Source organism: Sander vitreus, chromosome 8 (assembly GCF_031162955.1).
Source record: "Sander vitreus isolate 19-12246 chromosome 8, sanVit1, whole genome shotgun sequence".
In the NCBI taxonomy this organism is placed as follows: domain Eukaryota; kingdom Metazoa; phylum Chordata; class Actinopteri; order Perciformes; family Percidae; genus Sander; species Sander vitreus.
This window is the reverse complement of record NC_135862.1, coordinates 16,941,460-16,964,695: the sequence shown is the minus strand read 5'-3', so window position 1 is coordinate 16,964,695 and position 23,236 is coordinate 16,941,460. Positions and strand designations below refer to the sequence as shown.

Sequence of the window (23,236 nt, the reverse complement as noted above, 5' to 3'; positions counted from 1 at the left end):
TCCCCCTGTAGTTACATACACATCTTGACATGTTTATTTCAGCTCAAGCGTAGTTTCCCTCTGACGTCTCATCTGTTGGCAAGTGGTCAGATATGTGCTGTATGTGCTCGTAGATTCAGAGCTCAGATTACGCTGCAGTGGAGGACCAGCAAGCGGGTACAAATATGAAGGAGAAGAGTGGAGTTTTTCTGGCGTGGAAAGTGTTGCTGGTGGGGATGTGTGCGCTGCTGCTCCTGAGCTCAGCAGGTTTACTGTTCCTGCTGGTTCGACAGAAAGAGCTGACGGAACAGCTGGTTAGGTTGGACGCCCAGATGCAGGTGCTGTCCCAGAGCTGCAGGCTGCAGGCAGAAATCCTGGCCGTGGAGCCTGCAGAGGCTGCAGAGCTGAAGAAGCTCCAACGCAGCAGAAGAAACCAGGAGGGAGACGCAACACGAAGCCAAGACGAGAAGGAAATGCTGATGCTGATGACGTACTCCATGGTTCCTGTAAGACACCTAAACGCTTTAATGTGGGCTCTTTATAAGACACTGTGCATATCACAGACTGTTTACTGTACTTCTGTAAAAAATCATGATGTTATTATGCGACAGAACAGGGGAGAAATCAACAACTCTTTGCTGTCATCTTTAATAGACACGTCCTCTCATTTCCCTTTTGGGATAAGAAGCATTTCCGTGTAATGCAAAGAATCCAAAAGTCAGTTGCAGACATCTGATTCACCACTGAGTGTTTTCTGGATAAATACTTTCAGCAGGGGAGTGTGACTGCTGCTCCTCCCTCAACTGTAGTCACATCTGGTGAGAACTGGCATTTCTCCAGAGGGTGCTACTGTATTTTTTGACATCACATTTATCAGTGATACACAAGTATTTTACCAAAAAAAAGTCTAGTTTTATTATTGGCCTGATTGATAAAAAATCCCCAATAATATTTAGGGCTGCAACTAATGCTTATTTTCATTTTAACTTTAATCTTCTGATTTAGTTGATTGATCGTTTTAGCAATGAAATGTCAGAAAATAGTATAAAATGCTTGATGCAAGTTCCCAGAGCACAATGTGACGTCTTTTTAAATTGCTCATTTAGTCCCATAAAACGTCCAAAATCAGAAGATATTCAATCTACCATCGTAGAAGACTAAGAAAAGCAGAAAACATTCACAATTTTTTTTCTTCTGTTTTCTTTATTTCAGGTCAAAGTCTTCATAGAGCTGTGTAATAGCTCCAGAGGAGTTTGTTTAACAGGTGCTCTTCAGAAATATTCTTCATTCCAGCGCTGTGGTTTTTATGGTTATTGGTGCTTCTGCTGTAGGTCTATTTGATTTGTGTAAAATATTTATATTTTTTTATCCCCAGGCCCACCTGGACCACCAGGTAAAAACAGGAACTTTGATTATCTGCATCAGTTACTTAAACTAAGCTGAATTTGTTACTACAGTCTCATTATTTGCCTGTTAGGTTTGCCTGGTAGAGCTGGTTCACCAGGACCACAAGGTGTGCCCGGGCCGCAGGGGAGAAAAAGAGGAAGAAGAGGTGAGAGATCTGTTGTGTCAAAGAAATCTAATAAGAGTAAAACCCTCTTTATGAGCTGTGCACCAGAACAGACAAATAAACTCAAAACAGAAGTCAGTCACAAGTTTCAAACAATCTTCCATTGTTCAGCCATGGTTACTTAATCCCACTCACTGTCTACAACAGACTGTCGCTGCCACATTAGCAATGCATGGGAGATTGCTTCAGTTGGAAAAGGTTGGCTGGGCTGATTACACCTGAATGCTGGTTTCAGTGACTCTTACTGTAATGGCATCCCAGAGAAAATATAGTTAATGTGTAAAACAAATCGAAGATCGTCTGTTTACAGGTTTACAGTCCTACAGTTAAAACTGCTGCTGTTTTGTAGTTTCCATTTTCAACTTTAGTGGTTTAAACTAATGACCTGTCACTGACTAGGACCCCCTGGTGAAAAGGGAGAACCAGGACCTAAAGGAGACCCTGGGCCTCCCGGACTGAAAGGTGAGAATGACATTCTCATTGAGAGTGAGAGATGACGACATATTTAAACCTGACATGAATAATGTGATTGACAGAGAAGGAGTCAATCAGGCTAAAGAGCACATCAGAAAAGCTGTCACCTCATTCTATGTCATTTTGTGAGTTTCTTAGATAGATAGATATATAAATAGATAGATAGATAGATTGATTGATTGATTGATTGATTGATTGATTGATCGATCGATCGATCGATAGATTGATTGATTGATTTTTATTGATCCCAAAATGGGAAATTACGGTGCTACAGCAGCAAAATATCAGACACACAGCACACATACAGAATATACAGGAAATATTAAATGATAAATAGAATCGAATATACTTTAAGGACAAACGTGAGGCTTTTTGTTAAGTACTGGTGAGGTTTCAAGAATATCAAGATGGCCACTATGTTTTATTCAACACCTTATCTTGTTGTAGTTTGTAATAGACAAACGGCAACTTTTATGAACTAATCCATTATTATTTTTGGTAAAATTAATTATTTTCCAACTCCAGTTAGTGCTTTCCTGTTTTTTTTATTTTACTGTGGTTGTGAAGAGCCTATCTCATTGACCAACAGTATTGTTTATTAGGTCAGTTTTACATGTCTGACTTGCAGCTACTGTATGTTAATATTTGCAGGTCCTCCTGGTCCCAGGGGTCCACCAGGTCCAGCAGGCCCACCTGGTCCAATCTGTCCTGCTTGTTATTCTAATGAAGTGAGAAACAAGACCATCGGAGAACACATCCATCAAACCAACATGTTGATGGGTGAGAAGAACATCTCCACAGAATCATTAATCAATAAACCAGCATGTTTTATTTTCACACCCTAAAGCTTTTGACAGAAATGACACCAAGGCCAAATTGAAAAATAAAAATTATTCAAATGATACCACAAAATCAACTCTTTGAACTTGACAAAAACAAAACCACACAGTACTGCTGCCTTTTCAAGTCTACACGGGGGGGGGAATATTTCAGCATAAAGTGTTGGGTATTAATATTTTGATAGTTAAGTATTATTTTTAGGAAAAATACCAAAGTTAACTTTCCTTTTTTACTCTTATTCTACATATTCAGATTCATCTCCTTCCCTGACCGATGTAGAAAACAGCAGCTCGACAATCAACAAGACTGGTTGGAATACATTTAGCTGTTTGTGACTTAGGGCTTCAACTTCCTCTTTAATGTTATATGCTATCTAATAATACATGATATCTTTATTTCCACAGAATCACCAACACCACACCCAGCTGATGAGGGCAGACATGTATTGAATGTTAATGACTCTGAAAAACCTCGAGACACAAGTACGGACTCTAGTAAGCAACCGTGACAGGAAAACTTCACAGTCAGGCCTGACAACATGTTCAACCTTTTATACTTTCTCATTTTCTTTTCTAGAGTCAGTAGTTCATCCAGAGTACCGCTACGTCACCTTAAATGATACCAACACAGAGAATGTCACAGAGGCACCAATTCGATTATTAACAGGTATTGACTGTTTGTTTGTTTTTAATTCAAAGTAAAAGTCTAATTAAAGGGGCTGCCCTACCACATCGTTAGTGTTTGTAAACGTTGCATAATGTTTCATTCTACAGCCCCACTTTCTACAGACCAAAACAGCTTCAACGGAAGTGCAAACATTAATGATACAACCGTGAAAAGTGGTAAGACACTATCATATTATACTGTATTGACCAATTCACATGTATGTTTAGTTCAGTCAAGGCACAGATATAAAATCTAGTTAACAACCATTTTGAGTTGCAGGAAGACTTTATTTACTAATTTGAATTTATTCCACTGTTGTTTCAGGAAAATCTTATACCATACTTGTATATTTTTTCTATTTTTAGTTTTATTCTATTCTTATTTTAGTTTTTATATACCTCTTATTATTTATTCTTTTACTTTCTCTATTAATATTTACTGTTGCTGTCTTTGTGCTGCTGTAACAACTGAGTTTCCTCTTTGGGGACCAATAAAGGTTTATCTTATCTTATAAACTTGTTTAATATTAGGTTCAGTTTAAAAAGGTATGGTTATCCAAATTCTGTTTTATTTTCTACAGAGTTAGTATCACCTCGTCCAGACTACACACATGACACGTGGGTTGAAACCAGCGCAGAGACTGTTACAGCGGCATCAATTCACTTAACAGGTAGGAGATGCTGGGACTCATTCACAAAATGTTTGGACACGCAGATTTGATTCTTAACTTCACACTGTACTAATCTTATTCATTTCCACAGTGTTACCAACACCACATCTAGCTCATGAAGCCAGAGATGTTTTTAATGTTACTCACTCTGAGAAACTTCGAGATACAGCTAAGGAATCTGGTAAGCAACCGTTTGAGTGGCTGAAAGACTTCATTAACAGACTGATTTTGTTTTGTATTGTTTTTCAACTCAATAGACATTTCAGTACTCTTTGTAATCCCATAGAATTCTTAATATTAGAAAGGAATGTTAAACTATAACCCATGAAGTGAGTTAGTACTCTCAAAATGAATGTTATGACATAAAGATTCAACAAATGGATTGTGTTTGCTAAGGATTTTGGCATGGTTATTTGTTTTGATATTTTTTTAAATGCATTGGAGAGGACAAAATTATTATTATGTTTGTATAAAATCTTGATATTTGAGAATGACCATATCAGATTATATAACACTTAAAACCAAAGGTTTTTCTTTATTTACTGTATGTGGGAAGGAGAGTAAATCATGTTTAAATCATCATGCAATCTCACTTCAACTATACAAAAAAAAGTTTGATATTAAAAGGGGTGGAAGTATTTAGATATTTTACTTACACAAAAGTACCAATACAACGATGCAAAAATACAAGTAAAGCCCTGCATTCAAAATCATTATGGAGTTAAAGTACAGAAGTATTATCATAAAGTATCTGCAGAAAAGTGTTCCCAGTGACTGTGATGTTAAATTCAATAACTTTCATTTTCTAGAGCCAGTATCATTTCACAAAGATGACACCCTGAACAACTCAATGAATGTTACAGATGGACCAGTTAAATTATTAACAGGTAAGAAACACTCTGTTTTGAATTATGAGTAAAGCGAGTGACCATAACTTCAAAACATTATATTTAATGTTTAATTTCATTCAACAGCTAAACTTTCTGAGGACCAAAATAGTGACGCTGTCAATAATAGTGGAACCGTTAGTGACACACCCATGAAAAGTAGTAAGAAAATTTCTATTTATAAACAGGTATAAGACCACAGTTACAGTTTGGTACGGTTAAAGTGAATATTGAAGGTTTTATAATAGTTGTAGACTACTCACAATATCTCTCTTAGGATGAAAGAAATATGAAGAATGAAGAAATAGGATGTTTTAATAAATGAGAAAATGCGTCGTTTTTATTATTATTTCTTTAGACTCTTCATATTCACCCCGGAGAAACAACAAGCTAAATTTGACTAGCAACGAAAGATGGACTAAAACTGGTGAGTAAACTGTGAATTTAAACTTTGAATTACACCGCAATACATTATATTATTATATGAGTTAATGATTTTTATGATATGTTGTTTTTGAGTTAAGACTTCATGTTTTAATAATATTTAATATGTGTACCAGCTCTTCTAGTTGAATCTAATATTTCTTTCTGCAGAATCACCAACTCCACATCCAGCTGACAACAACAGAGATGTGACTGACTCTGAGAAGCTTCTAAAAAACACAAACATGGAAGCTGGTAAACAACCGTTTTGAGTAGCAGGGAGACTGTAAAGACAAACTTTGACTACTGTATATGAAGAAAAAAAAAACAATACTTTTATTTTCTAGAGTCATTATCATTTGATCAAGACAACAGCCATGGCACCTTGAACAATACCAAAAGAGAAAATGCTACAGAGGCACCAATTCAATTATTAACAGGTAGGAAACACTCTGTTTGGAATTATGAGTAAAGTGAGTGACCATAACTTTAAAAAATTATATTTATCATTTCATTTCATTCAACAGCTCCATTTTCTGCGGACCAAAACAGTGGAACCATTAGTGATACACCCATGAAAAGTGGTAAGAAACTGTCTATTGATATTACTATTTGTTATCAGTATTGATCAATTCACACATGTAGTTTCAGTAGTTGTTTTCTCTTCTCTCAAAAGAGGGATATTTAATATGCGTACCATCTCTTCTAGTTGAATATCTAATCTTTCTTTCTTCCTGCAGAATCACCAACTTCACATCCAGCTGACAACAACAGCGATGTGACTGACTCTGAGAAGCTTCTAAACACAAACATTGAAGCTGGTAAAGGACCATTTTGAGCAGACTGTAAAGACAATATTTGACTATATGAAAAAAGCATGTTAAACCGAATACTTTTATTTTCTAGAGTCATCATTTCAAGACGACAGTCATGGCACATTGAACGATACCACAAGAGAAAATGCTACAGAGGCACCAAATAAGTTATTAACAAGTAGGAAACACTCTGAAATGAATGAAAAATAAAAGTAACAATTACCTAATTTGCTTTTGTCTTTTGTATGATTTATAATGGTGTACTATAACACCATTAATGTCTTTAGGTATTTATCTATATATGTTTCCTGTCATGTTACAGCCTCACTTTCTGTAGACCTGGAGAGGAACGCCTTTAACAACAGTGGAAACATTATCCATACACCAATGAAAAGTGGTAAACAAAAGTGTTTTGTGTCCCATATTTGGTTTTAATATTAACTAAACATTTTCTTAAAGTCCAACTATGATCTTTAAAATGTTGATATAATTTAGTTATATTGGCTACAAACAGAATCCACTATCTTTTTCAAATTTGTAAAAATGTGAATTAACCTTTTTTCTTCTTTTATATTTAGACTCTTCATACCCACTCCAGACCAACAACAAGATCAATGTGACAACCAATGAGAGAAGGAGAAAAACTGGTCAGAACATTTTGTTAAATATGTATGTTATCTATCTATCTGTCTGTCTGTCTGTCTGTCTGTCTGATAACTTATTCAAATACTGAAGTACATCTTCTTTCATTTAGAGTGCAACATTAGAACTATTAAATGTCCGGAGAAAGCCATCAAAATGGAAAGCACGTTTGGAGCCTGGATGTCCGATGCATCAAGGCAGGACGAAGGTCGATACTGGTTGGCCGATCATTTTTCAGGTGATTGTTTTTACAGCAACTACAAATCTGGAAGTAATTCATCACAGAGGTGAGTTGTGAGTTATTGTGGATTTAAACACTGAAACATTTCTTCCCTAGGTCGACTTTTGGTAGAGCTCAGGAACATTTCGGCATTACAGGATTCAAGCAACAAAAATATAGATGTCAGGTGGTTCTTCCAGGGCTGTGGTCATGTTGTCTACAAACAGTCATTTTACTTTCACAAAGCGGGAACAAACAGACTTATGAAGTAAGTGTTTGTGTTAAACATGTATAAGACTTTGTCCCTGCCTGATCAACTTTTTATGTCTGTGTACTCTTCTTAACTTGCCAATGATCAATATTTTACAGATTTGACCTGAACACCAGTGGAACAAACACTCTGATCATGGAAAACAGCAGATATCGCCAACTGACTTATCTTTTCCCCAACTCAAAGACGTATTTTAAGTTTGCTGTGGATGAAAACGGACTGTGGGTAATTTTTGCATCAAATGCAGATGATGATATGATGGTTGCAAAGATTAACCCTGACACATTCATTGTGGAGTTAATCATTAATACTCACTACCCTACAACTAAAGCAGGAAATGCTTTCATTGTATGTGGGGTGCTATATTTTACAGATGACAAAGACAGAAGAGTTACATACGCCTTTGATTTAAAGAAAGAGATTCCTCTGGATGCAAGTTTTGATTTAAGGCCAGCTAATGGCACCTTGGCTATGCTGTCATATTATCCCAACAAAAAGCTTCTGTATATGTGGGACAGCAGGAGTGTAAAAATCTGCAAAGTAAAACTCAAAACAACCTAGAAATAACCACAAACCTTGTAAAATGAGTAATAAAGTTATTCTTTAAATCTTAGTTGGTTAATGTGAACACTGACCTAATTTTGACACAGGAGGAAGTTGCTGACAGAGGTTTACAGCAGTAGGTCACACTGGATATTGTTTACAATAAATATGTTGGTAAAATTAAAGATTACCGACAACTGATGTACATGTGTTGATTCCAAGAGACCACAGTGCTGGATGTACGCAGCTGCATGACATGATGAATGGTTGTGGGGCAATTTGAACATTTTTTATTTAGTTTAGATTCACAGAGCAGCAACAGTTATTAATAGTCTATTCATATTATAGTTGTGACTAAATGTTTTACCCAAATTTGTCACAATATTCATTGTTTAGATGGATTTTCACGTTCATGGTCAAAATACATATACAAAATATTTTTCCCAAATGTATTGTGTGATGCTGATTACCTGCATCTTTTCATTTCTTTTTGCACCGTCTGTTCTATTTAGCACTACTTATCATTAGTTTGTGTTGTTGTTGTTCTTGATTCGTCTGTACCTTGGCACTGTCATGAGTTTACTATTGATAAATTTGTTGTGCTTCTATTGTTGTTATTATTAATGTGTGTAGAGTGTCCTTGGGTGTCCAGAAAGGCGCCAACAAATACAATGTATTATTATTATTATTATTATTATTATTAAAGCTATGCCTGCAGAAAGGCCAAGGCTGGATTACCAGCTGGGCAAAGCAGATAGGCCCTCTAACATTAATACACTTCTGTAGCTGTATTATCATCAAGATTGAGACCGACTACAGTGTGCAAATGTTGTGTACACTTTGAAGCAGACATGGAGCAGACAATGTCCATCATCCTTCTGCTACAAAGTATAAGAACTTTATTCATCACATACACAGAGTACAATGTAGTGAAACTGAATTACTGCATTCAACCCATCTTAAAGCTTTAGTGCGTAACTTTTTGTTATTAATGAACGTCCATTACATTTAAGCCATTGCCAAATGAGTTGCTACAAAGCTAATTAAGACTATTAGCTCCACAAAACTCTCTCTGCATTTGTGAACATGTTCAGAAGATTGTGGTGTCCGGTGACTTTCCCGCACAGAAACTCGAGTGAAGATAATGACCTCTTCTGAAGAGTCCATCATGTTTTTTTAATCCTCCGTGTCCTCCTTGGTTACTAGCAATTGCATGGAGGAGGGGTGGGGGGCTTGTATCATGTGGATGCTCCGACAGTGTTGTTGTCATTACTTAGAATTCCTCATGGGGGCGGCGGAAACTACGCACTATAGCTTTAAGAATTAGGAGCAGTGGACAGCTATACATACAGTATCCAGGGAGAACCTTGGGGTTCAGTGTCTTGCTCAGGGACACGTTGACATGTGGTGGGAGGAGCCTGGGATCGAACTGCCATTCTTGTGGTGGAGGGACAACCACTTTACCTCAGAGCCACAGCCACCCACAAGTAGAAAGTTATCAATAAGAAAGCTTCTTGCTTATTTCTTGTTTGTTTGCTGGCTGGTGTATTTATCATCAGTGGATCTGGTCCTGCACACAGCCAATGAGCATCAGAAAGATGCTCTGAAATCTAACTAGAGGACGCCTGTGTTTGCCTGTGCACCTTTAATGGTCATAGTAGGAAAAGCACAGCTGAAATTGATAACCTTAACGATGGCTCAATTCCATCAAGTGTCCCAGTAAGCTATTTCAGTGAGTCAGCATGCACAATACCAGGGCCTCTCCTAAGTGGAATGCAGCCAACATTAATGGTTTTGAATACACCTGTGCATGTCAACATGTCTGCCGTGAAAAAGGTCTATCTTTAAAGAGAAAACCAGCTGGGATCAGAGAGACAACATAGCTCATATCTGGGGCTCTAAAGAAAATTATGCATTATGTTTCTTTATTTCAATTATTATGTGCAACTGTAAATGGAAAAATATGTCCAATGGCACTGATAAACTTAAAGGCCATGTTAATTTTCCAGATAATGTTGATTTAAGAAGAGGGAATTATGACCAAAGATCACATAGCAAAGTGTGACTGATAGGATTGTTACAGAACATGTTAAATAATCCGACTAGAACAGTTTTTTTTCCCCTCTCTGATTTATTAGTATCTGGATAAAAAAAATAATTGTCTACTTACACAGGATGACTTTGCTTTTTGTCCTTAAACTGCAAGGACAAGACAAGGACATGCATTGGTTATCATCAAAGCTGTATGTGTATTATCATTTTTGTTAAATTAAGTACAACAGGTTTCTGAGACTTTTCAGTTATTTCTTGTGATATCGCTGTGAATTGTTTATATGTGATGTAGACAAATGTGCTTGGCAGTAATGATAGGCATCTCCTACTCCAGTACATTATAGTTGGTTGGGTAACTATAGCTTACTAGCATGTCTGGAATGTTTTTTTTGTTTGTTTTTTTTATAGTTAATTATAAACCACCATGAGCGAATCGGGCACAGAATTGTTTATTTTTACGGCATCAAAATGCAGTTATCTTGAATACACATTTACGAGGATTACCCATAGACTGTATATTGGATTACCCAAACACAAGGAATGAGTCTGCACATTACGAGGATGATATGAACGCACCAGCAGTCATCCCTGTTTACGCCTTTTTTGGATGAACGTTACTAGCTAGATCTCATAAAATCTGGATGGGTGTTAACTGCATACACATTAGCGAAGCCGCCATATTGCTTACACCGTTTACACTGATTAAACCACTTCTGATAGCTATATATCTATGGCTACTGTACCCATAGAGAAGGCTAGCTAGCAGCTAGCTGGTTAACCGTAGTTCATAACAGCGTTAGCATTAACGTTACATCACTTTGGGTCGTGTCCCACCAGGGAAATAGCGGCCTAGAGGAGCCAACGCATAAGTTAGCTACCACTGTAGGCACTGTGACATTAGTACGACACACAGACCTGTCAAACTTACACAAGAGAGCGAAAGCTGGTGCAGTGACTTTGCATAATTGTTTTTTTTCCGAAGGGGCTGTGTCAATAACGTTACGCGACTGGTTTCATCATCGTGCCCTGTGAGTAAAACCAGCAAGCTACTTAACGTTACATGTTGCTGGTGTAGCTAGCTAATATTAGAATGTGCGCAGCTATCTAGCTAGCTCTAGCTACTTATTTGTTAAAGGGTAAAGCCACTCAGATTAACCTCTGTCTGTCCAGCCAGAGGTGTTCAGGTAGCTCTGGCTTGGGCCTAGTTTAAGTAGCTAACATTGTTTATTTTGCCCTTTAGTAACTATCGTTAGATAGCAGGAGGTAATTAGGTCAGCCATGATAGCCAAATCAATTAATACATTTCAGGTGGATTAACAAGATTGATTTCTACAGTAGTAGACAGCACTGGCGGACCGTTCGCTAGTAAATGACCGGCTTTGCTAATGCTAACAGTGACGTTGAAGTTATGACATGTTTTAACGCCAAACGGCCTCTTCTGTTGCTATTGCTTTCTGTCAGCCACTCACTCTGTCCACAGTACACTGTGTTAACTTTATGCTTATTTTCAGGATTTAGAGCCAAAGGAAGTTATGTCCTGTCCATGCGCTTCGGCTGCCAGGTTGTTCCTAAATACTGCCCACAGAGGTAAGAATGGGCAAGTAACGTTAACGTTACACCCCTTGCTAAAGCTGCATGACATTGTGCTACTTGTTTGTGAAGTAGCTATGTCTGCAGCTAACGCAGACCGCTGTTACAGTCAGTCACGTAATGTCAACAGCAGGTGGAAAAGTCACTGAAATTGTTCAGTAACGTTAACGTTAGATGTAGGAAAGCTGTAGTTGTTACATCACCCAGCCTGTCCTAGAGTTGTACAGCTGTGACTTGGTTTCTAGAGTAATACCACATAAAGCAAACATAGTGCAAGCATATTGTTATGTAGCAATAGCTAAGCTAATTTGTTACATCAACCAGAGACCTTCACACTTGCATAATGACAAATACACACAAACGGCACATATAAATACTATGGACTTTATGTTAACAATTATTTTCATTATCAATTAATGTGCACATTTTCCCCCTGATTAACAGATCAATTTATTAGTATTTTAAGTGTAACAAAATTGTGATAAATGGCCATCACAGTTCATCAGAGCCCAAAGTGACCTCTTCAGATGTCTCATTTTGTCCTACCAGTCCAAAGCCCACATATATTCTATTTTCTATCATATATGACAAAGAAAATAGGCAAATTATCACATTAGAGAAGCTGCAGAAAATGTTTGGTATTTTTGCTTCAGAAATTTATGAAATGATCAATTGAATATTAAAATATGTGCAGATACATTTTCTATTAATTGACCAATGGCTTAATCAACTTTTTTGGAATTGTTATTATTTTGCTATTTGCTTGTTGCCTAATTATTATTCAGGGTAATGTATGTTGTATAGGTATTCAGAATAATTTAAAATAACATGATCATTGTAATTCATTTAAAATGTATGTTCACAAACCACAATGTTGTTAGGAATCAAAAGGGATTTTGTTGTTACAGGATTGTCCTGCTCCCGGATCCAGTTATTTTCTCTGAGTCGTCAAGGGTCTCGGGAAACTCATTTACCTCCCCAGGTACGGGTGAGGTCGTTTTCAGAGACTGCTGTCTGCTATGCCGCTAAGGATGGGACAACAAAGGACAGTGGAAGTGATGGTGGAAAGGTAAATCTCATTTATAGCTCTCTTCTATGATACTAGTACTACTCTGTAAATAGAGGAGATGGTAATAATCTGATATGTGCTGACGCTGTCGTATTTACACAGAAAAACCTCAGTGAGGGGAAGAGACTCTCTGGCTCTGGAGGATCAGGCAAGGGGGGAAGCCAGCTACGCTGCCCTAAATGTGGAGATCCCTGCACACATGTAGAGACCTTTGTATGTGAGTGAACTTCTTAATATTCAACCACCACTTACCAAGGCATATAATCTGATGTGCATTTTAGGTGCAAAGTTTAAGAGGAGTAGGTGTAAAGGAATATGTAATTGGGGGGAGGGGGGAAGACACATCTGTCACAGATGTTTTAAGTTTGAACACAGAAGTGCACACTAAAAGAAGAAAATAAAATGTATAGGAAAGGTTACAAGAGAGATTCTGTCTCCAGAATATGTAACATGGCATTATACAGTGAATATCCGGCATTGTTAGTGCTAGATGAAATATGGTTAACGTTGTTTAATACCATATAACATGGATGAGGAGGACAAAAAAACATAGACATAAAGTACAGCAAAGTACCTCAGCAAATTCTCATTTTTATCCCTAATTATGTGTTGTGTGTTTGTTTTTTTTAAACAAAGCATTAAACCAACTTAGAATTTTTTTTGTGGTACAGACTGTATTGGTGGACTAAAAATAACTAACAACTGAAATAAAATTTTACACTACAAACGACCACAAAAAGCAATTTCCTGCCACTCTTTGTCAAAGTAAAGACCTGCAAGAAAACGCTGAGGGATTGGCTTCCTTGTCATCAACTGAGTTTATAAGATGCTGCTTAGAAGTGTTGTTTGGATTGTTAGATGGTGTAAACAAAACCTCTTAAACAGTCAAATGCACTGTTCCTGCACTGGTTTGTTTTCTAACTTCTGAAACTGTCTTGACTTTTAAATGCTTACTTGCTTTTACATAGTCTCTGGAATAAACTTACCAAGTTAAGAGGTTTGTGGTGTACCATTCATATACTGTTTATTGTAATGTCCGTCATGTTCTCTTGTAGCCCACAGAGACAAGGTTGATATTGGTTTAATACTTTAATCTAAAAGGTACATTTTTACATAGAATTGAAACTGAATAATACAGAAAACTCACAGACTGAGCAGAACATTAGTAGATAGTGAAATTACAATCCATTGTGTCCGTCTGCTAATGCACAAACAATCTCCGGTTTGGCTCTAGTTTTTTTCACCTCCATGATGCATACAAGCAGCAATGTGTTGTCATCTGACAGTAACCAAGTGTCCTCTAGCAGTGACAATTCAGCTTCTAGGTGTCACATTGAAGTACATTGTAAAGAGAGAAATAAAAAACAAATGTACTATGTGAGGTAATGCTGGGCAATATGCGTACCAGACATTTATCCTGTTGCATCATGTAGATTAAGCAGCAGGTTTCCCTGTAGGTCAGGACCAGCAGCAGACCAGCTTTGGCCAAATATTCCATTTCAGCACAATGAGCAAACCTTTCATTCTAAACTGAGTTATTTTTGGTTTGATTGTCAGTCAGCTTAATGACATGCAACCTTGAAACATTGTTAAACTATAAATTTCTCAAACTTGTCTTTCAACCAGGTTGGGAAATGTTTTAGTATTAAATGTGTCGTATGTTGTTCTTTTGTAGCATCAACACGGTTTGTCAAATGTGAGAAATGCCATCACTTTTTCGTGGTTCTGTCTGAAACGGACTCTAAGAAGGGACTAAACAAAGAGCCAGAATCTGCTGCGGAGGCAGTGAAACTGGCTTTTGCACAGAAACCTCCCCCTCCCCCCAAGAAGGTGAGAAATTGAAGCAGGAAGACAAAATATGCTTTTAAAGGACTCTCATTTAAGTTGAACATATTTTGTTGTATTAGTCAGTCTGTTTATACTGTTATGAAATGTAAACTTCTTTTTCCCCCAGATATATGCTTACCTCGACAAGTACGTTGTTGGCCAGTCTTATGCAAAAAAGGTGTTAGCAGTGGCTGTGTACAATCACTACAAGCGCATCTACAACAACATCCCTGCTGGTAGTCGACAGCAGGTGGAGGTGGAAAAACAGCCGTCTCTAACACCTCGTGGTCAGTATTACTGTTGTCTATAGATATTGCTTTATTCTGCTGCTTATTGGTGTACCTCCTTCAGTTTTACATTAGACAACTCTATTCTATGTCTTTGGTATGCTTTTTTAGATAAATTTAAACCATTATGTACATAATCCACATGTATTAATCAGGTTTCCACTGCATTTACTTGCATAATCAATTTACTGTTACTTTTCCACCTGTAAACCTGACCATCATTGTAGTCTGTAAATACTGTAGTCCATAAGAAAGCAAATGGAAGTTTTGAAAGACTCTAAACTATTTTCTTGTCTAAGATTAAAAGCTCCCAAGGTAAAGAAAATATTGTTATATTGCCAATCAATTGACTTTGACAAAAGGCCCTCTGTATCTTCTGTGTTTGGAAAAAAGCTATTTTACTCCTATATTGCTGAGCTTTGACCTACTGTTGGGCCCCATTTTTGTTGTCATTCTATACCAGGCCGAGAGCAGAGACAGACGGGAAATATGGGAGAGTGTGAGGGAGACTGGCATGTAGCAGGACCTGTAATTTAAAACCGAAGAGTTAAATGCTACCGTTTGGGTTTTGAATTTGTTTCTGGGATTGATCACACTATTTAAAGAAAAACAAAACCGGCTGTTTCATTTAAGCTCTTGATAAAGTAAACCATAGGAGATGCAATCATGCAAGATTACAGTAGTATTCTTTAGCAGGAACAATTTGTTTACATGCAAGTGCTGAAACAAATCAGTTGCAGTTGTTCAAGTTGTCACATTAAAGCAATAAGATTTCTTTTACACGTTAAGATGTTGCCTAATCAAGAGCCATTTACTCATAAAATCTAAACAAATAACTGATAAGAGGTTGCAGCTGTGGCCTTTAATTATAACTTGTCTTAAATCATAGTATCAGCATTATTTGGCATTTGTTCAATACAATAATTATCACACAACTGTATGAACGATTTTGCAGGACTGTAGTCATGTCATAATGGTAATGATTAATGATAATCTTAATTTGAGTACTTTCATCCTCTCCCTGTAGAGCTAGAGATGAGAAGACGAGAGGATGAGTACAGGTTCACAAGTAAGTGATTAGTCCTCCTTACTGTTATCTTTATCAGAGGCCACTTTAAAAAGTCATAACACTAAAACATTTTCTTTCATGAGTTGCACAAATGCCAAAATGTACAGACCTCTGACTCCTCAGTTAGAGCTTTGTTCTGCGATTTCCAGGTAGATATTTCTATTAATGTGCTTATAGTCATGCTCAACCTAAATAATTAGATTATAAAATGATTTATCAGTACACCAGTTTATATTATTTGAGGAAATACAGCTCCAGGTATGGACTAGTGACTACCGATTTACAGTGTCTACAAATTAGCTACAGAAACTGAAGCAACAAGATTTCTGTATGCCTAATGCGGACAATAAGATAAGGTAACACAGTAACCCACATTCACATCTGTAGTTTGGCTTTTTTCAGTCCAGCTCACCTCACTCAGTAACTCCACACTGGCACAGACTAGGGCACGCATATTTTTAGCCTGCACATGGAAATGTTTCTATGCACAGTTTGACACATACACCATCAATGAATGGTCTGTTTTTATATACAATTCTTAGAGAAGTTCTTACTTTTCAGTCACAAAGCTTACCCCTGTGGCTTTGCTTATTGTTGCAGAACTGCTGCAGATTGCGGGGATCAGTCCTCATGGAAATGCTCTGGGGGCGTCCATGCAGCAACAGGCGAGCCAGCAGGCACCTCAGGAGAAGAGGGGCGGGGAGGTCCTAGACTCCACACACACTGAAATTAAACTGGAGAAGAGCAATATCATACTTCTAGGTCCAACTGGCTCAGGTTTGTGTTGTCAACATTGTCCTAAATTGTTATATTGCACAGTAACACTCAGATCATTAGGATTTACACTAAATATGCAGTTTATTTGTAAATATTAATCTGTCTGGCCAAACTATCATTTTTCACAGGAAAAACATTGTTGGCACAGACACTGGCACGTTGTCTGGATGTTCCCTTTGCAATATGCGATTGCACCACACTAACTCAAGCTGGATACGTGGGAGAAGACATCGAGTCAGTTATTGCCAAACTGCTGCAAGATGCCAACTACTCAGTGGAGAAAGCACAGCAAGGTGGGCAGAGGGGAACTTTGGGTGTAGTTTACCATGCTAAAAATCATACCATATGTTTTTTTTTTTTTTGTTTAACACAAGAATCAAAACAAATTGCAGCAACCGTGAATAACACAAAACATTTACTCTGTTCTGACCTTCACCATACCATATTTCTTTTAATTATTTTTTAATGAAAGATGGACACATCACATCTGATAGGGCTTTGAAGATTTGAGTACTCATGTTTTCTCACATTTTTATGGGCATTTTGAAATCAGTAAAATTGGTGTACAGTTGATTTTGTTGGAAGTATTAAAAATATATAGCTGACAGAAAACCTAAAAAGGCATATGTAAATATAAAGCACAAATCCAGAGTTTAAGACCAGCGACCAACTAATTTTAGTCCGTATGAACATCATGACACAGTGACAAAAAGGCCTCTTTCCACCATTAGTCAACATACACTAAGACAGTAGGACAACCTGTTTGATAGCAGCAAACAATTGATTATCACCCTGTTATACGTTATAAATGACGGAGCTACATTTACAGCATTCACTCATATATACCAAGATCATTTTGCCAACAACAAAATGTAAAGTTGTGACTGATGTAATATAAACTCTATAAAACAATGCCATAACAATCTTACTACTTTACCCATGTACAAATTAAATTTGTTTTGTTTACTTTGTTTAACAATTACTGCATTATTCAGCTACAACCTGTTTAAATGTGCACATTCATATCACATTTCAAATTTCCATTCCCTCCATGGGTAAGGAATGTGTAATTGGCTTGATCTAGTTGGGCATGCTAGTGGAGGAAAGAAGCAAGAAGAAGTTAAAAAAACAAACTGGGATTAACAAAAGTAAACCTCAGTGTCATTTTTACAAGGGTGATTTTTCCACTGCCCTGCAACTGTTGAGACTCAGGAGTGTTTCCTCACATTAGACTTTTTTAACATGATTAAAAGTGAATGATGTATAGTGTAAGATGAAGTGAAGTAAACGATAACAGTTTATTAGAGACAGGGACTGTCTCATGTAATTGCGAGAAGTGAAATTTAGGCTGTCTTGGCGCCAACTTTGTTTTTCATGTGCAGGTATTGTGTTTCTGGACGAGGTTGATAAGATTGGCAGTGTGCCTGGAATCCATCAGCTGAGAGATGTAGGAGGAGAGGGAGTCCAGCAGGTCAGTATTCAACCTGAGTTGCACTAAATAAAACTTTAATGCAGTTTGTTTGATAGACACTAATCTCAGAATACATCTTTGAGAGAGTTTGGATTAAGAAATACAGCAGCAGATTTATTATTTACTGTCACTGGTTTCCTCTTGTTTTTTTTGTTTTTTTAAAGTGCATCTGTAAAGAAAGGATGAGCATTTGTGAAACAAGGGGTATTTTACAATATAGTGTAAATACAACAGCTGCTGTGAAACCCAGTTAATAATTACATAAACAGTATTACAGCCTATAACATTCTATACAGCAGAAATATTAGGGATCAGTTTATACCATTATAATTTCAATATTTAGCTAGAAAACTGCTAAATCTGCTCAAGATAGTTTTGTTTAACTACAGAAATAGTTGTAATGACTATTCCTCAGAAAAAGAGTACACAAACCAAACTCTTCAGTGCTGACAGACTCTGAAGAATCAGCATGAACAAACTTAAATAACTCATTGGATAGAAACCAAGCTCCTTTTTTACAATGTTGCATTTACAATGTACTGGGTTCATTCAAATGAATATATGATATTGTCAACATGCTGTTTCATAGTAGTTAGGAAGTACTGATAAAAACATACTGAAAAAGCTTAATTCCAGAAATAGTATGGTATATTTTCTCTTCAGAGCAGTACATAAACAGCATAGTTTTTCAGCTTAGCCTAAACATTTTCCTGAGCCTTATAACCCTAAATTTACCTACACCATGCACAAATATCTATTTTATCAACACTTCTTGCATGCATGCTGCAAGTGCTTGAAACTATTAACGTTACATAAGCTAACTAAGTACACAAAGATCTCACTAAAAATAAAAACTTGTGACTTATGTCACAACACACTTCACAGCGGCAGTAACCTAACATTATGTTAACTCTAGCTATTAGGCTATGTTTAGATGGAAACGATCTGAAGAGAAAACGCAAAAGTGGCGTTGCGTTCTCACTTTTTATTCCGCGTTTAGACGAGCGTTTTGGGGGGGGGGGGGAATCTGCATGCATATGGTGACGCAAAAGTGTGTGAAATTCGATGTAGTATGCACACCAGGCGGCAAGGTGGTAGTGTGAAGCACTGCCACACAACACCACCAAGTCTGCGCGCCTGCGTAGAACCTTCCTTCTACTTCTCTCCCTAGTAGCGCGAAGCAAACGACATAAGCTGACAATTTTGTCTGGACAGATGAGGAGGTGGAGTTATTGCTCCAAACAATACACACACATGCAGCACACGCAACACACCCACACGGCACACTCACGTGACACACACACACTCGCACATTGCGTTTTTACCCTTTTAGATGGAGCGTTTTTAAGATTTCCACTCTGGAGGGGGGTTTCACTTTTTTGCGTTTTTAAGCCCCAAAAAACGCCGTCGCCGTCTAAACGAACGGCACATCTGATAAAATATTTTTACGTTTTCACCCGCGAGCGCATTTGTGTAAACAGGTCCTCAGTTGGCTAAATAAGAAAACATGGACGCAACTATCACCCATCCATAACGTTAGCAGATGACTGCAACTGATTCAGCACATTACCTCTGTCTTTTTCACGTTTTTCCTCCTCTTCTTCACTTCTTATTCGACCCTGGGTTCCCGAGAGATCGCAGCCCTTTTTTTGACATAGCTGGTTTATGAACCAGATATTAATTACGGTCCGTGTCACTCACTTCACGTCGTCCCCCATAATGAGCACAGGTAATGAGCAGTGGGGTTGTGATGCGGCGGCGGCATGCCGGGGACAACCAAGAAAATAGGTCCTTTTTAAATAGGTGGTTTAGTTCTGTTTTCTTGGCTTCTTTTGTAAAATTACTAAATAATAGCATGAAAATGGTATTATATAAAAATATTAAGTAATAGTTGAACACATTTTCCTTATGTTTTATTTTATTATCTTTAACTATTCCTCACTCATTTGGGCCGTTTGCCTATATTGCCTTATACCACGGGCCGGCCCTCTGTCTTATATTAGTTGACCTAAACATGTGTTATGGAAATTTTTTCCTTTTCCTCTGTCAGGGCTTGCTTAAACTCTTGGAGGGCACAGTCGTCAATGTTCCTGAGAAAAACTCCAGGAAACTGAGAGGAGAAACGCTGCAGGTAGACACAACAAACATTCTGTTTGTTGCGTCCGGTGCCTTCAACGGACTCGACAGAATCATCAGCAGAAGAAAGAATGAAAAGGTAAATTTAACACGGCTCATATGTACCGACTGTCAGCAGACATTTAGCCAAAGCTCCTGTTTGTCATCTTTTCTGCCTTTTTAACTTGATCCTCATGTTTGACAACTCTTTTCTCAAGTATTTGGGTTTTGGAACTCCCTCCAACCTGGGGAAAGGGCGCCGTGCAGCGGCTGCTGCAGACCTGGCCAACACCAGCGGTGAGACGGACACTGTGGCAGAGATTGAGGAGAAGGACAGGCTGCTGAAGCACGTTGAGGCCAGGGACCTGATTGAGTTTGGAATGATCCCAGAGTTTGTTGGTCGACTTCCTGTGGTCGTTCCTCTGCACAGCCTGGATGAAGAAACGCTAGTCCGAATCTTGACTGAACCACGCAATGCTGTGGTGCCCCAGTACCAGGCTCTGTTCAGCATGGACAAAGTAAGGGCTCTGATATAGTTGGTACTACAGTAGTGTTTAGCCAGGTTCAGGTAGGCGGCAGCGCTGTGTTGAACAAACACTGCCCCATTTATTCATTTGGGACATAATGAAAACTTAGACCAGTATACCAGGGTTGGTGTATATATTCATATTCTAAAGTATTACCCAGGCGTCCATCCTTTTATACACCTTCAGGTAATTTGGACCTCACTTTACCATTTTCCTTCATTTGAATGAGACCACTGCTTTACCTCAGTGAGGGTTCCAAGAAGGGGGCTCCAATGCAGCGTCGTCTAGTCAAATACCTGAGAGAGATAGATATATATACATACATACATACATACATACACTATTTCTGTGGGTACATAGTTTATTGTCTCACTGGTACTTGAAAGGCAGCCCCTCAGATCTACAGGAAAGGAAATGTTAGGAATGAATCAACAAGAGGTGTATTTGTTTATACCTGAACAACTGGATATTTAGAATTGAAATTAATCTGTAATGTTTTTGTTTCAGTGTGAACTCAATGTGACTCCGGATGCCTTGAGGGCCATAGCCAGGATGGCCCTGGAGAGAAAAACTGGAGCTCGTGGGCTCAGATCCATAATGGTATGTGATTCATCTTTTTCTTTTGCCAAGGGTATCAAACTTAATTTTTTTGTAATGTTGATGAAACACAAGAATTAAACATGTCCTCGTTTTAAATAGGAAAAGCTCCTTCTAGAGCCCATGTTTGAGGTGCCACACTCTGACATCATGGCTGTTGAGCTGAACAAAGACATTGTCCTAGGAAAATCACAACCCAGATATATCCGGTCAGTATCTCTACGCTCACAGGACATGGCTACATGTGTGTCATGTTGGAGATCAGATTCCTTCAGCCCAGCTCACAGAGTCTCCAATGTTGTGTAGTTTGAAACCTAATCTAGAGTTTCCATTTGAATTTCAGAGCTCCAGCCAAGGAGTCTACAGAAGAGGAATACGACTCGGGCATTGAGGAGGAGAACTGGCCTCGGCAGGCGGACGCTGCTAACAACTGAACCACGTCACTCATTTCACCCAAAGACAGTCTCTGGAATCTTTAGATCACTATGGACGTCTGGATCACAACTCTGGGTTTTACTTTAGCCCCTGACAAACTGTGGACCCTATAGTCGAGGTAATGATGGCTGGCGGTTTCCACCGAAGAGTGTTTTCTCAACGAACAAGTTAAGAGAGTAACAACCTTTGGTCCCGTGCATCAGATGTTAATTCTCTAGCGGTGCACTCACAGGGTGGACCTTTTATAAAATATTTCAATCTCTGGGGATTGTTAACATTTTTTATCTATATAAAGATAATGCAATTTTATTCATGAAATTATTTGTAGCTAGTTTGTTTTCTCTCTTTTTTTGTGGTGATGGGCTGTATTGGCAAGGGAAGCAAATGAATATTATGGGATCCTACTGACACTTGAAAAGAAGTGGAGCTGAGGAAGTGTAGATGTGATGTGACCATGTCAAGTGATGCCTGATATCATAAGGCCATAATATTCCAAGAGCACATGACTATTTTGATGTTCTTTACCACCATTGTGATAATGGTGTTCACAGTCAAACTTGGCTGTAACTGTTGAGCTACGCTGCATTTATAAACAGTTTGTATGACATGACCTCTAATTAAAGTTCACAAAACGCATTGTGAAGTGTAACGCACCTGCACACTAAACAGAGAAGGTGAAACATGATGGTAACCTTTTAAACAGCCAGAATGGTTATTTTTCAGTTTTTTTTGTTTTTTTTTCTCCTTCCTCCCTCTTGTAGCTCACTCTTTAGGGAATGTATCTGTTTCTCTGAGACCTCTTTATGACAAAACTGGATCAGAAGAATGTTTCTCAGAGCAGGATTAGCAGGTCCGCCAGGTAACTTTGAAGTGTTAATGAGGTATCCTCTGAAGTTTTGTAGTAGATATCCTCCAACGTACAGTACATGAATTAATCCCATTTTAAAATCTGACATTCAAGCTTCATTGTACGGATTCAAATCATAATTTGACAGAATATTTTTCACAGTAGGCTGGATGCCGCTCCCAACCCGCTTTGTCAGACACCCCTAAGCACAACACACCTGTTTTTACTTTCTTTGTGTGCCCCAGCGTTATAAACTAAACCTCACCGGTAGTGATGTAATATCCTGTTACTAAATGGTATCTCAATACACACGTCTGTAATCAAGCCTAAATGCTCTCTGACTGAACAACGCTGCTGTACTCTTTAAAATGCTGTTTGTGCTATAAAATAAGATTAAACTAGATCTGTTCTTCCTTTGCTTTTAAGTTTCCTTTTCTTTCAGTTCAATTTCAAAACTGCTTTTCTGTTTTCAGAGGTCTGTTACAGAACCTGTAAGCCCCCCACGTTTGTGAATCTTAAATGTATTGTGATTGTTTAAAAATATATAAATAAAATGTAAATCTCTGTACAGAA

General features: G+C 37.9%; 2 protein-coding genes and 1 long non-coding RNA gene across 4 annotated transcripts; 2 read left to right on the top strand and 1 right to left on the bottom strand.

Annotated features, from left to right (window-relative positions):
* Positions 1-18: 18 nt before the first annotated feature.
* Positions 19-8,606, top strand: LOC144522230 (uncharacterized). Its single transcript, XM_078257154.1, has 25 exons — positions 19-485; positions 1,192-1,243; positions 1,355-1,372; positions 1,457-1,531; positions 1,949-2,011; positions 2,675-2,803; positions 3,116-3,172; positions 3,268-3,357; positions 3,440-3,529; positions 3,637-3,705; positions 4,110-4,199; positions 4,291-4,380; positions 5,009-5,086; positions 5,174-5,248; positions 5,445-5,513; positions 5,681-5,764; positions 5,857-5,949; positions 6,037-6,093; positions 6,250-6,330; positions 6,416-6,502; positions 6,647-6,721; positions 6,903-6,971; positions 7,079-7,204; positions 7,304-7,454; positions 7,556-8,606. The coding sequence occupies exons 1-25, from the start codon at positions 165-167 to the stop codon at positions 8,016-8,018; spliced, it is 2,652 nt and encodes an 883-aa protein (XP_078113280.1). The 5' UTR covers positions 19-164; the 3' UTR covers positions 8,019-8,606.
* LOC144522262 (uncharacterized) lies at positions 7,142-11,608 on the bottom strand. Its single transcript, XR_013502386.1, has 3 exons — positions 11,522-11,608; positions 10,171-10,199; positions 7,142-7,231 (listed from the first exon to the last, which is right to left on the bottom strand). It is a non-coding gene; the product is annotated as an uncharacterized LOC144522262 (long non-coding RNA).
* Positions 11,570-23,236, top strand: clpxb (caseinolytic mitochondrial matrix peptidase chaperone subunit Xb). Of its 2 annotated transcripts, XM_078257165.1 has the most exons (14): positions 11,570-11,639; positions 12,551-12,711; positions 12,814-12,928; positions 14,387-14,541; positions 14,666-14,825; positions 15,853-15,894; positions 16,495-16,671; positions 16,800-16,964; positions 18,054-18,142; positions 20,193-20,357; positions 20,476-20,775; positions 21,292-21,384; positions 21,484-21,590; positions 21,725-23,236. In XM_078257165.1, the coding sequence occupies exons 1-14, from the start codon at positions 11,585-11,587 to the stop codon at positions 21,813-21,815; spliced, it is 1,875 nt and encodes a 624-aa protein (XP_078113291.1). In that variant the 5' UTR covers positions 11,570-11,584; the 3' UTR covers positions 21,816-23,236. The 2 variants fall into 2 exon arrangements, with proteins under 2 accessions (XP_078113291.1, XP_078113292.1); XM_078257166.1 differs by lacking the exon at positions 15,853-15,894.

Excerpts from the sequence above, each read along its gene's own strand:
- LOC144522230 (XM_078257154.1), top strand. The coding sequence starts at position 165 with ATGAAGGAGAAGAGTGGAGTTTTTCTGGCGTGGAAAGTGTTGCTGGTG. Across the intron at positions 2,012-2,674 it reads TGGGCCTCCCGGACTGAAAG|GTCCTCCTGGTCCCAGGGGT; the intron begins GTGAGAATGACA and ends TAATATTTGCAG. Across the intron at positions 4,200-4,290 it reads GGCATCAATTCACTTAACAG|TGTTACCAACACCACATCTA; the intron begins GTAGGAGATGCT and ends TCATTTCCACAG.
- clpxb (XM_078257165.1), top strand. The coding sequence starts at position 11,585 with ATGTCCTGTCCATGCGCTTCGGCTGCCAGGTTGTTCCTAAATACTGCC. Across the intron at positions 15,895-16,494 it reads GGATGAGTACAGGTTCACAA|AACTGCTGCAGATTGCGGGG; the intron begins GTAAGTGATTAG and ends TTATTGTTGCAG. Across the intron at positions 20,776-21,291 it reads CTCTGTTCAGCATGGACAAA|TGTGAACTCAATGTGACTCC; the intron begins GTAAGGGCTCTG and ends TTTTTGTTTCAG.